The sequence below is a fragment of the Natator depressus genome, chromosome 2 (assembly GCF_965152275.1).
Source record: "Natator depressus isolate rNatDep1 chromosome 2, rNatDep2.hap1, whole genome shotgun sequence".
Classification (NCBI taxonomy): domain Eukaryota; kingdom Metazoa; phylum Chordata; order Testudines; family Cheloniidae; genus Natator; species Natator depressus.
In genome coordinates, this window is record NC_134235.1 from 109,757,605 (window position 1) to 109,770,908 (window position 13,304).

Sequence of the window (13,304 nt, forward strand, 5' to 3'; positions counted from 1 at the left end):
CTTGTTTGTGCATGTTCAGAAACACAGAGGACCCATTGCTACCAGTAGCTGAGCACCACCTGTAAGGTGCTGGGCTCCCCTACCTCCATTGTCTTGTGGCCAATCTGTACTGCTGCAGGGAGTTAGACTAGAAGTAGAAAGAGAGAATTAAGTCATAACACTTGACTTGGCGGTACCAAACTAGAAGAGTGAAAGGCTGTAGGGGGGAACTAGGGCATAAAGAAGGAACAGAATAATTGTTAATGCTAAAAAGATGAGGTTAATGTTACTATTAACAATTATTTTCCTTCCAAGATTAAAGTTTAATTTGTTTTGCTCCTCTTCTTATAGGCAGAAATGGTACGTGCTGCTTTCCAAGCACAGAGAGCCTTCTTGTTGCTAGTGTCTCAATATCAAGAACCTCAAGAGGTAAGGAAATCAGTATAACGTTTTGGGAGGCAACGTGTTAGAATGTCTGTGTATGTATAAATGGCAGCACTCAAGCTCTGGTGCATTCACTGCTCTTTATTTAGAGGGAATGTGTGATGGTGTGGTATAAATGCTGTACTGACATGAGTTTGGGATGGGCGCAGTACCAATGGCAAAGCTAGAAGTGGGTCATGCGGCTACTCTCAAATGAGCACTGATATAAACACACTATTATTTATGCTTTGTCACACATATGGCAGAACATTTAAAAAATATATTAGAGAGTTTTAGAACTTTTTTCCTAGGACGAGTTGTTGCAGTCCTCTCTACCTGTAAAGCAAGGTACCTTAGTAGCTCAAAGTTCTATTGCACAGGGATCAGAGTAAGCCATAAAATCCCCCAAATGCCCTAAAACAGTTTTTGCATGCCTAAAAGTGTCACAATACTAACGGGACCTTTGGACCTTCTGGAGCTGGAAGTGAGTGCTGTGTATCTCATTGGGAAGCCAGAAATCTCCTGTTTCCCATGGAATAAAACTTCCATTTCTAGCGCTGCAGGGACACTAGGTAACAGACTTGAAAGCCACAACACTTTTTATGTATAGAAACATTATTATTGGCCCAGGGCTGACTCGTGTCCTGCCTGAGGCCCAGATTACACTAATTTTGGGAGGAAAATACTTCAAGGAGGTAGTATTATGAGGAGAAGGAGGAAACATTTCTCTGTCAGGATGATTATTTTTTTTAAAGGGGAGTTATTTGAATCCTTCTTCACAATTTGAAGCTAGGGCTTGGAGCAGCCCTATGGAGCCTCTATTACAGATTCTGTAATACACTGAGCTTTGATCTGTCTGTATCAAATATCCCAGTCTCTCCATGGGTCCACCCTCAAATCCTCCTTCATGGGGCATGCAGGGAATTAAGAGTCCCTGTGCATAGTCTGTCCATGGCCTGCATTTTTGTGTAGCTTCCTCATTTTTGTGTAGTGCTCCTTTTGAAGTTAAATGCTACTGTGGTGGGTTTCTTTGGAATTTCCTCCCGTACAAGGGCGTTACATTTAATTACATTATGGTTGCTATTCCTGAGTGGTTCAGCCATATTCACGTATTGGACCAGATCCTGTGCGCCACTTAGGACGAAATCAAGAATTGCCTCTTCTCTTGTGGGTTCCAGGACTAGCTGCTCCAGGGAGCAGTCATTAATGGCGTCCATTAATGACTAACTTCCATTTTAAGACACACAATGGTCAGCCAGGGAGATAAGTGTCTCCTATCCCTTGTCTGAACAGAAGCTGTTTATCACCTTCCCGTGACCTGTCTTACATACCTTAAGAATTCAGTTTTCAGTATATATGCACATTATCCCTTCCATATTATCTGTACATATATTTTGCAGTGATTGTGACGAACAGAGTGAGACAGGCTTTCAGTAGAGACCTTACATGACATTCTTTGGCACATTATTATCCATATAACTGATTCAGGAGATCCCAGTAAAACTCTATGAACCCCCTTTGCCCTCTGCCAATTGACATCAAGAGGTTCCTGGGTCACGATAAATTAAGCACTAGGCGTGCAGTATTGCCACACCCAAAAATAGGGAGTCAGGCCCGCCCAAAAGTTCATGATTGGCTTTAAAAAAGAACGCATTTTGGGGTTCTTTTTATTTGTCTTCTTGTTTCTGAGCTTTTGGCAGAATTGAATCACATTTTCAGGCTTCTCTCAGCAACCATGAGGGCTAGAAACTTTCAATTAAAAAAAAAAAAGTAAACTAAGATGCTCATGTAAATCACTGCTTTCCAGGAGCTGGGGCTTTAAGAAACACACTACATATTGCAGAACTTGCAATAAAATCACAAAACTTGGCAACTTGGGGCATAATTTTACTTGCGCTTTGGCTGGCATGACAGTTTTGTTTACCTTGTTAGGACTTACAGCAGGGATCTCAAACTCAGATCACCACGAGGGCCGCATGAGGACTAGTACATTGGCCTGAGGGCCGCACCACTGACACCTTTTAATATAAAGATACAAAAGCCCCCGCCTCTGCCCCCAGCCCCACCCCCACTCCACCCCTTCCATGAGTTCCCGCCCCGCCTCTTCCCACCCCTTCCCCACCCCCATTCCAACCCCTTCCCTAAAGTCCCCTCCCCAACTCCGCCCCCTCCCTGCCCCTATTCCAACCCCTTCCCCAAATCCCTGCCCCTGCTCTGCCTCTTCTCCGCCTCCTCCCCTGAGCATGCGGCTCCCTGCCCCCCCCCCCCCCCCGAAAAGCGCTAAGCACCACCAAAGAGCTGTTTGGCGACAGGAAGCACCTGGAGGTAGGCAGAGGAGCGGGGACGTGGCGAGCTGGGGGGGTGGCGGGTGTGGGGAGCTTAGGGCCACAGGAAATAACTCCGGTGGCGGGGGGTGGGGGAGCTTGGCAGGCCGCAGCAAATAACCCCGCAGGCCGCGTGTTTGAGACCCCTGACTTAGAGGATCAAGGCTGGAATGTTATAGCTATAGACAGAGGTCCACATAGAGATAGTGTGTAGGAGAACACTATTGGAAAGTTAAAAATGTCATGAGGTTTTTTTTCCGATTGCTTGTGAGTGAGACCAAGCCCAGTGCATTTGTTCCTTTTAATATCAAGAGCATTAGGGAGCATTGCTGATACACACATTTATTTTGGTGGGCCTCCATTAAAAGGATATTGCTGCTCATTCTAACTTTTTTTCAGACCCAGTTCTTTCCATAGCTTTACACTCAGCTATTCTGTGGGCAGACCCGAATGGTGCGGATGGCTACTTATTCCGTGCAAAATGTAGTTTGCATGGCAGCAGCTTGAATAGTATTTTCCATTGCAGAGCATGCAGTTCCGGGTACCACTCTGTCTTTTCACACCTACATGTCAGTAGTAGAAAAAAAGCCTGTGTTACTAATTCCACACAGATTAATGGGTTTGCAGATTATTTTCTGCACCACATATGAAAATTGGTGAGCATAGAATATCCCAAGAGAGGGAAGGAAGGGGAGACCCCCCCCATGACTATATCAATGTGATGTAATCTGGGTCTGCTTGTATTTATAGCTTAAAGCTACAAAGTCAGTGTGGAATCCAAACAGGAAAGCTAATCATTAGTGTATCGGAATGCACAGGGCAGAAAAAAGCAAATGAAGATAACAGCGTATCTGTAAATGCAAGAGAAAAGGGAGTAATTCTGTCATTCAGCTGTCTAGACTGTTTGCTTTAGTAATGTAAAGCTGTGAATGAGCCAGTGAGTTGCAATTATGGCATAGTAGCTTTGTAGATATTCAGAGATAGCGGTGTGGAGACTGAGAGGATTTACTGACTTCCTGTGGTGTTGGGATGTCGCATATGGTGACTTTTTAAGTAAAAAAACTAAAGAGAGAAAACCCTGAAAAAACAAATTAGCTCAGCTGTCTTTGCTAAAGAAACTAATGAATTAGGCAATCAGCATTAGAAAGATGGCTGTTGAGGTAATAATATTATAACTTTGAGGTCAGAAAATAGAAATACATAATTTGTAGAAGTCAGGATTTTTTTCTCTTCTCCTTTTATTCAAATGCTGAGGTGACTAACTAATTTAGTTCTTTAATATCTGTAGTCAGTGAGTTACTATCAAATGCTCTTCCATTTAGCTAAAACTCATTTAGCTTGGTTTTGTTCAGATTTGTTTCTTATTATTAGCTTCTACATTTTTTCATCTTGGAGCTTGTGGTGAACAGCATTTATCATCTGTATATGTGAAAATAACTGTTCCAGATGGCATACCAATCCTGCATCAACTGCAATAAATTACTTAGCAGAGTGCATGTTCTCCTTACTTTTTATGGTCATGTTCTATATTTGTAGGTTCAGTGGAAAAGATCACATGACAAAACTATCATTTGATATTAATGTTTGTGTCCCAACTAGTGGCTGCTGGATACAAACTAATTCTACAATTCTTACATTCATCCACTTATTGGAAGTAATTTTCTGATGCTACATTTTAAAATGTTAAAAATGTAACCTATCTACCATAAATTATTTATACATGGGAATGGAAAGGGGTGAAGAGAGAGCCAAAGAGGTGTAAGTGTGTTGTGTTCTGTGAGAAATTATTTTAAAAGGCATTTTGATTTATATGCTTTTTGAGCTGTTCAAAAAATTAAAATATCAAAACATTGTGAAACAGTTTTGAACTGAATTTCCTATTCCACATATTCTATTCCAAATCTAATTCTGAATCAAACAGAATATTATTTTGTGGCATATTTAAAGTTATTTGTTTCCTTGAGTAACTATCTTTTTAACAATATAAGTTTTTACTTGTGATCTGCAAAAAATGCATTCTTGTTCCAGAATAGTACCATTCAAAGTCATAGGAGTAAACATTCTATGAATGATAAATTTTATGCCACTGCTTCTTCAGTAACTGTTTCTTTTCACTTCAAGAGTTTAAATATCTTAAAAAACTGCTTTGTCAGTTTGGTCTTCTATTTGTACCACTGTTCCCACAAAGGGGATCATTAGTAAGATAAGTTTGCCCATGAATTATTATAAGTATAAGCAGTATCAGCTTTAGATCTGTGCCAAACACATTGCTGCAGATGGTACTGGACTGAGATGTTGTAGCCCAGTTTATCAGGAACCTCTCATATTAAAGTTTATTCCTCAGATATGTTGTGGAAGACAGAGGGGCTTTTTTCATGATGTAATGATGCACATCTTGCATTAAGTCTATTCATTTAAAATTACACCACAGCACTTCTGAGGTAAAGCCCTTTACATTCAAAAATTTAGTGTCCATACAAATAGGCACAGCTAGAAATGTAAGAAACTGGTCATAAGAGATTATCACAACCAGATTCAGATGACAGATGCAGTTCAGACTATAAATGGTGCATATGTCTGCCAATCCCCAGCTGGTCTGATATTAACATTCTGTAGACAAACATTCCGGTTAAATACCTGCCTTTAATGTGCAGATGCTATAACCAATTTGAGGGTGGGGAATGGGAAGGGCTCACCTAGAAAAAAATAAATCACAATAACCTGTCCTCAAAATCCCACAAAAACTAGGGAAATTAGAGTGGAATTGTAGGAGCAAAACCTGAGGTTTTAAATGGCCCTTTACTCAGACATGACTTTCGTTAAAGTCAGTGGGAATTTGCCTGAGTAGAGACTGAGTAAATACGTCGAAATTTAGTCTATAGAAATTAGAGATGAATGTTTTCAACCAGCTCGTTCCTGCGAGTGCAGGATTGTTTGCAGCATCATATTCTGAAGTTTTTTTCCAGTCTGTTTTGTCCAGACTGAAAAGAAGTTGAGCACCATTCAGATGAAGCTAGCATCTCAGAAACATTCAAAAACATCAAATGGTCCAAATTCAAGTCAATTGAAGAAACCCATCTTCCAACTAAACAGGTCCCACTCTCTTGGACGGTCACCCAACGTTCTCTAAGGTGGTGTGGTCATTTGCTCCTAATATCCACCAGCTTCCCCTGAGAGAATTATTTTCAATTTTATCTAATGAAAGCAGGATAGAAAAGACCCCTCAGAAGACCTAAAACACAATAGCTGGATAGTCTCAACAGAAACCTGTTGGTCATCGGCATCTAATCCAGTAACCCGCCAGATTTGGCTCAGGACAGAACATCATGGAGGCAGCATGGGAACTATCCTATTTTTAAATTACCCCAGTGATAGGATGGCCACTGCATCTCATGGGAGACTATTGCCTCAAGTAGGAGATTTTTCCTATTACTTATGTAGAATTTCTCTTTGTTGATTGTCATTCCATTACTGATTGCTCCTAGATATACCACCCATGGACCACCTATTTTCTAAATACATCCCTTCCTCTTCAGTCATTGCTCAGCCAAACTAAACATTTTAGGTCAAGATCTGCTGTCATTTTACTCATTTGGTTGACTTCAGCAAGGCTGCACCTTTGTAACTAGAAGTAGAATTTGGTCCAATTATTTTTTCTTCTTTCTTAAATCTTTCTAGGCCCTCAGGGCACAATCTGGTAAAAAGTGTGGAGGTTGAAGTGAATGAGAGTTGAGAGTGCTGAACCCCTAATAGGAGGCACTCAGCACCTTGCATCATTAGGCCCTTATTCCCCCTTCCACCCAGGTTCTCTGCATTTCTTCCTGATTGTCAGCATGTTTCAGGTATGAATAAGCCTAGAACTGTGTGATGCCTGTGGTCTCATTAATGCCATATAAAGAGGGTCCACAGGCAGCATACAGTTCCCAGCTCCTTCATGTGATGCCTTTTGTATATGCAGCCCAAAACTGCATGGGCTCTTTTTTTGTTCAGCATTGCACACTTACATCCAGTTGTCCACCACCATCCTTGGTTGTTTTTTTGGTAAGTATTATTGTTTTCCAAATAGCTACCTGCCATTGGTTGTGTATTGCTCACTTTTTTCCCTCCAGATGCACTTTACCAGCTTCAGACTAATTTTATTTCCTGCCCACATAGCTCACCTCTCTAGATCCCCTTGTATGGTTTCTCTTTCCTCATTGGTGTCTGCAAAACCTCCCAAGTTAATGTCTTCTGCAGCTTGATGGTCTGAAGTGTTTGAGACACAGCCCTGCAGGCAGGGCACTTAGCCTCGGGAAGGCATAATGCCACCTGGCGCTCCAGAGAGTACAGGAAGGCTGTGGTTGTTGTGGTACCATTGAGGAAGTCCATTCTCTGTACCCTACCAGCTCTTCTGGCCAGTGCAGAAGGGAGGTGAGGCTACGGTTCTGCTTCTTCACACCCTTTTGAGGGGCAGACACCACCAGCATCGCTAGCCTCTCACAGACTTTGCACTTCTCAGTGTGAGCACTGTCATCGTGTACACATGCAGGGGCCAGACACAAGTAAGAGGGAGGTTCCTTCCACCTTTGACCCCCCAGCACATCCATGCAGGGGCTGAGCACCATTTTACCGTTTTAACGGATATGCTATTCATTGCCTCTCGAGGCTCATGAATGAAATAGTAAATGCCTTTGGACACAACACTAATAATCCCTGTGGCTCCTTATTGGATACCTGCCTGAAACATTTCCTTTTGGCATTTATCCTTTCTCCACAATCCTTCAGCCAGTTTTCAGTCCCTGCAGAAATGCTCATACTCAAGCCCTTGAGCTATATAAGGTTACATTAAACCATTTTGATGTAAGTATTCTGGTAAGAGTCCCTAATCCACTAGGGACCATGCTCTTCATTTTTTGCACACCCAAAACTGAAGTAGCTCACTCCCTTGGCCAGGAGGTCCACCCACTTCCCAGCACTTTTGGTCTGCACTCACCCCCGATACATCTTCTGGCAGGAGAGACAACATGGTGATTGGGCACTGCTGCAGTCTCTATCTCTGGCAAATATGCTACCACTAGTGACCTGCGACCGGGGTTTTTGCCATCATAAACACAGGGTGAATCCGGTGAGTGGATTTTAACAGTGGCAGTGTTTAGAGAAGAATTATTGTCCTTCTTAAAGCTGTTGGAGTGGTACTACAGCATGTGATTGCTTTTTAAAACCCGAGAAGCTTATATAGCTAGTCAGCTCAGTCTTCCTGCGCACTTCTGTGTTTTCAGTTAGTGCACATGCCCTCCTACCGCCATTCTCTGTCATGAAATTTGCTTCAGTGTATTGCTAGAACATACAGAGTAGGGCAAACCATGTAACAAACAGAACCCAGGAGTCCCTCGAGCAGCACAAATTAGGAGCAAATCTGGTCTTGCCTGGGTAGCAGCCCACAGTTAGGAGTGGAATCTGTTCAGTTTGGCTGGGACAGCAGAACACCTAGGTGGGTCTGCACAGTTTGTCTGACCTTAGGAGTGGCTCTTTGTTGGACGTACAGTGTGCTGCCTGGCCAGAATGACCGCAGAAGGTAACGCAGTGTGCAGTAGCGGCAATTCTAATTATAAAAATTGTCAGACTGACTCCAGGCTCCCAGGATAAATATATTGGGCCTGATTCTCTGTTGGTATAACTTGGCACAGCTTCACTGAAATTTACACCAGCCCCAGGTTTCTTCACTGATTAGGAAACTATTTATCTTTCATGTTCCTGGCTGTTTGCTTTCCTAACGTTTTATGCATAAAAATAAAAACCACAAGTGACAAAAATAGTAATTTGTCAGTTTTGACAGAACACCAATTAGTTATTGGGTAGGGCATTGCTGTGGTTTTTAAGAGAAATACATCAAATGCCATTTAAGTGACTGCTGAATCACATGCATCTGTCAATAGACAACTGACTTGGTAAGGCCAGGAATTTTCCCCCACACTTGTCGCACCTTGTTAAGGCCCAGGTCCTGCACTATTAAAGTCAATCGGAGCTTTGCTGTTGACTTCTGTGAATGCAGGAACAAGCCCTAAATGTACAATTGTGTTGGAGACTCATTCAATTTAAGAAAAATCAGAAAATTCACTTATGTATGGAGGGTCTGCACAAGGCCCCCTGCATGGAAATATTGCTGTAGCCCTCCCTGGGGGAGGTGTGAGTGGATTGGTCACACAGAGGGATCCCTGAAGACAGATCTCTGTACTGATCCCGAATAAGCTGGTGTGGTGAAGGCCTATGGACCCAGGTGGGCGAAGTTCAACAGAAGCTGCAGCTGCATACATTTAGCAAAAAGAAAAGGAGTACTTGTGGCACCTTAGAGACTAACCAATTTATTTGAGCATAAGCTTTCGTGAGCTATAGCTTTCCTCAAATAAATTGGTTAGTCTCTAAGGTGCCACAAGTACTCCTTTTCTTTTTGCGAATACAGACTAACATGGCTGTTACTCTGAAACCTGTCATATATTTAGCAGTAACCCACTTGCTCCCCAGTGCACAGGGGCAGCGGATGCTATTCTGGCCCAGAGGCTGAAGTAGCAGATGCAGAGGGGCTGCAATTTCTTCCCACTCAAACCTCACACAAGACAAAGCTCCTTTGTGCAAGGGGGGTGAATCATCTCATCCCATGGAGGAGGAGGAGGAGTGTGCAAAAGGAACTGTCCGGCAGCTGCCTTTGAAAGCTGGATACATTTTTGCTAGGAAATAAACAAACAGAAAATTGTAACCATTCAAGGGATCCAGATATTTCCCAAACAGCAAGCCCTGGAGGTTCAAGGCTGTTTAGCAGCTTGTTTTGGGTTTATTTAGATTCAGCTCTGAAAATCATTCCTCAGCCTAACACAAGCACCACCTCAGTTGAGTTCAGATTAGTAATAAAATAGAAAAATTATTCCATCACACTGCTGACATTCTTGAATGTCAAAAACAAAACAACCTTTCATTCCTTCCATATGCATAATAAAAGAAGGGTTCAAGTCCAATAAAAAAAATGCTCTTTACAGATTGCCTTTAAAAGAAACACAAACATTTGAAAGTGTGGAAAAGCACAGTTAATGCACCCAAACTCTGCAACTGTAGTTATGCCAGAAACTCTTAGATGATTTTATCCATCCATAACAGAGTTTCATCTCATCAGCGATAACAAACTACAATGCCTTATTCTTCAATACACAGTGATATCACTAACTCTGGCCTACCTTATGGCCATACACAATTCACAGTAAAAGATATGCTGTACTGCTTGGTGGAGGTGCAGGGAATTATTCTAACTTGGAATCCAAGATGGGAAGGATCTAGGATGACCAGATAGCTGTGGGGATGCAGCATCTCAGGTTACAACTCATCAGATGCTAATCCAATCACTGTGTAGCTCCAGCATTGTTTCGCAGTGCGACCACTCTCTGCTCTCACTTGAACTTGGGTAACCTGGATGCTGTAATTGGAATGTACTAACTCAAACTAACTGCTGCAGTGTGGACAAGGTTTGAAAGAACTCAGGGTATGTCTACACAGCAGCTGGAGGGTGCTTCCAAACACTGCTGGAGCTAGTGTGCTAAAAAAAATAGCAGTGTCCCATAGCATCATGTGTTGTCAACCCCAAGCTTTTTTTTTTTTTTTTAAATTAGTCAAGCCCCAAAACACTACGAGATTGGCTTAAAGTCGTGAGACTAAAAATAGTACATTGGCTTCTTTTTATTTGCCTTGTGGTTTGTGAACCTTTAGGAGTCACATTTTCAAGCTTTGCTCCACAACTACTAATAATGGTAAGAGATTCTTGTCTGGCATTACTAATTATTATAAAGGCCGAAAGGTAAGAGAGAAGCTAAGAATTATATTTGATATTTTTCAGTTGTACTATGCTGCATTTTTTAAATTTCAGTAAAATGATGTTATAATAGGAATGGATCTAGTGTTTAAATACCAAGAGTCCTAAATTACTGGACCTTGAACAACTGTGCTGTTTTACATGACAAGAAATTTCATGTAGCACATGCTGAAGACATGTTGAAGATTTTTTCCAACTAAATTGGTCAGAGTCATCTCTTTGAATTGATTTTTTTTTGTTACAGATACAGTATAGAGATTCACTTTATCGCAATGAATATTAAATCAGCTGGTAGCTAATAAAGAGAAAATTCTTTTAGAATCCTGAGCAGAGCAGATTCATATTGCTCCTATTGTAGAGCCAAATCAAGAGCTATTACTGCCAGAAGTAAGAGTATTTTATTAATTAATTGCCCCGCACCACATAGTCAAATGCACTGTATATCATTCATCTAATGGTACATTTCAATCATTTTAAGAAGTTCGGATGCTTAGGGCTGGATTGTGACAGACCCTTGCCCAAGTGCATGAGTAACAGGAAGCTACGCGCACACACACACACACACACACTTACTTTGAGGATGAATCTAGCTGCTGTATGAATCCAAATTCTGCTCCTTTCAGTTTCTCTAGTACTTAATATTTCATCTTTAAAAGCCCTGCGATGGGCTTAAATAACTTAATAGAAAATGTAAAATGGACTACCTTTTTAGAAATATTTAATATGTAGTGCAGCAAAAGAAAATATATATCTCCCTACATTCAAAGCAACAGAAAACTCTAACACACGTAAGATGAATGGACATAATCTTGTACTGAAGTCATGGGAGCTTTTCTGTTGACCTTAATGAAAGCAGGATTGGGTCCCCTGCCCACAGTAATAATACTACTTACCTCTTATTTAGGGCTTTTTATCCTTGGCTCTCAAAGCATTTTACAAATGAAGGTAAGTATCATCAGCCCCAATTGACATATAAGGAACTGAGGCACAGAGAACTGAAGTGATTTTCCAGAAGTCACACAATAAGTCAGTGGCAGAGCCTGGAAGAGAACTGAGGTTTCCTGATTACGAAGCCTGTGCCCTATCCCCACGACCACGCTGCCTCGATATGCAAGGCCTTTCTGGAGCTACATGTTCTGTTCCTGACATTCTCTTGGGCTGTTTGGATCTGGGCCATGAAGGTTTATGATGAGCTAGAGACTGTAAACATTCTTTAGACTCTAGGAGCAAATTAGGACAACACAAAAGCAGGGAAAATACTTTATTTAATTTCATTTTTGCTAATCACTGTTGTACTCAGATTCCTGAGTGTTGTATGAAAAAATAAAAACTGTAAACAAGAACTTTTCCAAACTTGATAATATTATGGTCACAAAAACAATTTTTAAGAGATCGCAGGGTCTTTTCAGACTTAATGACTTGTAGTTGGGGAGCCAGAGATAAACAAGAATCCTTTCTGATCCAGTTAATATTGTAAATATCATATTTTTGCCCTTTGTGGAGGCAGGCCAGATATCACCAACTTTTCAGATGCACTGGTCTTTCTCAATGTGACAATAATAAGGTTCGAGACTGACTCCTTTAAAATTTTTTAACCCCTGATTTTTCCCCTGTTGCTGGGAAAGCCTTTTGACCATGTGTTGATTTATGGTAACTTTGACACATTTATTTTAAGTAGGGGGAATATTTTAAGAAGTTTACGTCATGCGGAATGGCTTGAAACACATGTTAAAGGGGAGGGAAATAAACAAGCGAAGCTTATTGCTGTGTGTTATTTTTTACAGCCATCAGAAGTCATGAGATATTGTTGCCCAATCAGAAGTCATGAGATATTTTAAATGGCAAGGCAGGAAGAAGGTCATCCTGTAAAGGTATTCCTCAGCTGATCAGGGAACATTTGAACTTCTCTTTGTTACAACTCTCTCCCAGCACGGAAAAGAAAATTGTGTAGCTCTCAAAAGGCCATTTAGGAGCTTTCACCTTTTCCACTAATCCCACTTTTGGATACATCTTTTGCAAATGAAGCCACTTACAATCAATCTTTCTTTGCTGACTGGAAAATCTTTCTGATAATTAATCTCTCTGTTACACTACCTACCTATTTTAGGAATTGTATAGCATCCATCACTGCAGTATTTAAGCACTCTGATATACCAGTTTCTTACTACAGAATGGACCTGCACCTTGACTGGGCAGGTAATTGTACAATAATGGTAATTTTATTATGTGAATGGTAATGCTGGTCCTCAAAGTATTCTGAAAAATGAATTTTCTTCAGTAAACAGTTAAGTCAGTCAAACAGTTACACTCTTAGGAAAAGTGAAAAGAAATATCTGTCTCAGACAACTTTGTCCATAAATACTAGTGGCCAACTTCTCCCCTCGGTTATATTTCAGGAAAGAGCGTGGGCACTGGAGAATGGTGTTCTCTCAAGTCGGTCACATGTCAGTGTGCGGCATGAGTTAGGTGACCGAACTTTTAAAATCAAAAACTGAGCCATTTTTGTGGCAATATATTTTAGGGTCGCAAGATAGTTTATATTACAGATAAGAAGATGCTGACAGATTCTCACTCTGCAGCAACATGTGTCTATTACTGAATGTGGTAAATTTTCCACCAACTTAGTGTTTTGAATGAGTTTATCTGATACACTGGACAAGTGTGATTAATATTCACGTTGAATAAAAGAATAGCTTAGATGGCCATCTATGCTCATCCAGCTTTTCTCTTCATTCCAAACGCTA

At 41.1% G+C, this 13,304-nt stretch overlaps 1 protein-coding gene across 1 annotated transcript in view; it reads left to right on the forward strand.

Moving 5' to 3' along the window:
- CAP2 (cyclase associated actin cytoskeleton regulatory protein 2) overlaps positions 1 to 13,304 on the forward strand; it is an 88,208-nt gene that overhangs the window by 42,219 nt on the left and 32,685 nt on the right. The window contains exon 4 of the mRNA XM_074944843.1: positions 331 to 408. Within this exon, the coding sequence (XP_074800944.1) occupies positions 331 to 408 (78 nt within the window). The remainder of the gene's footprint in view (positions 1 to 330; positions 409 to 13,304) is intronic.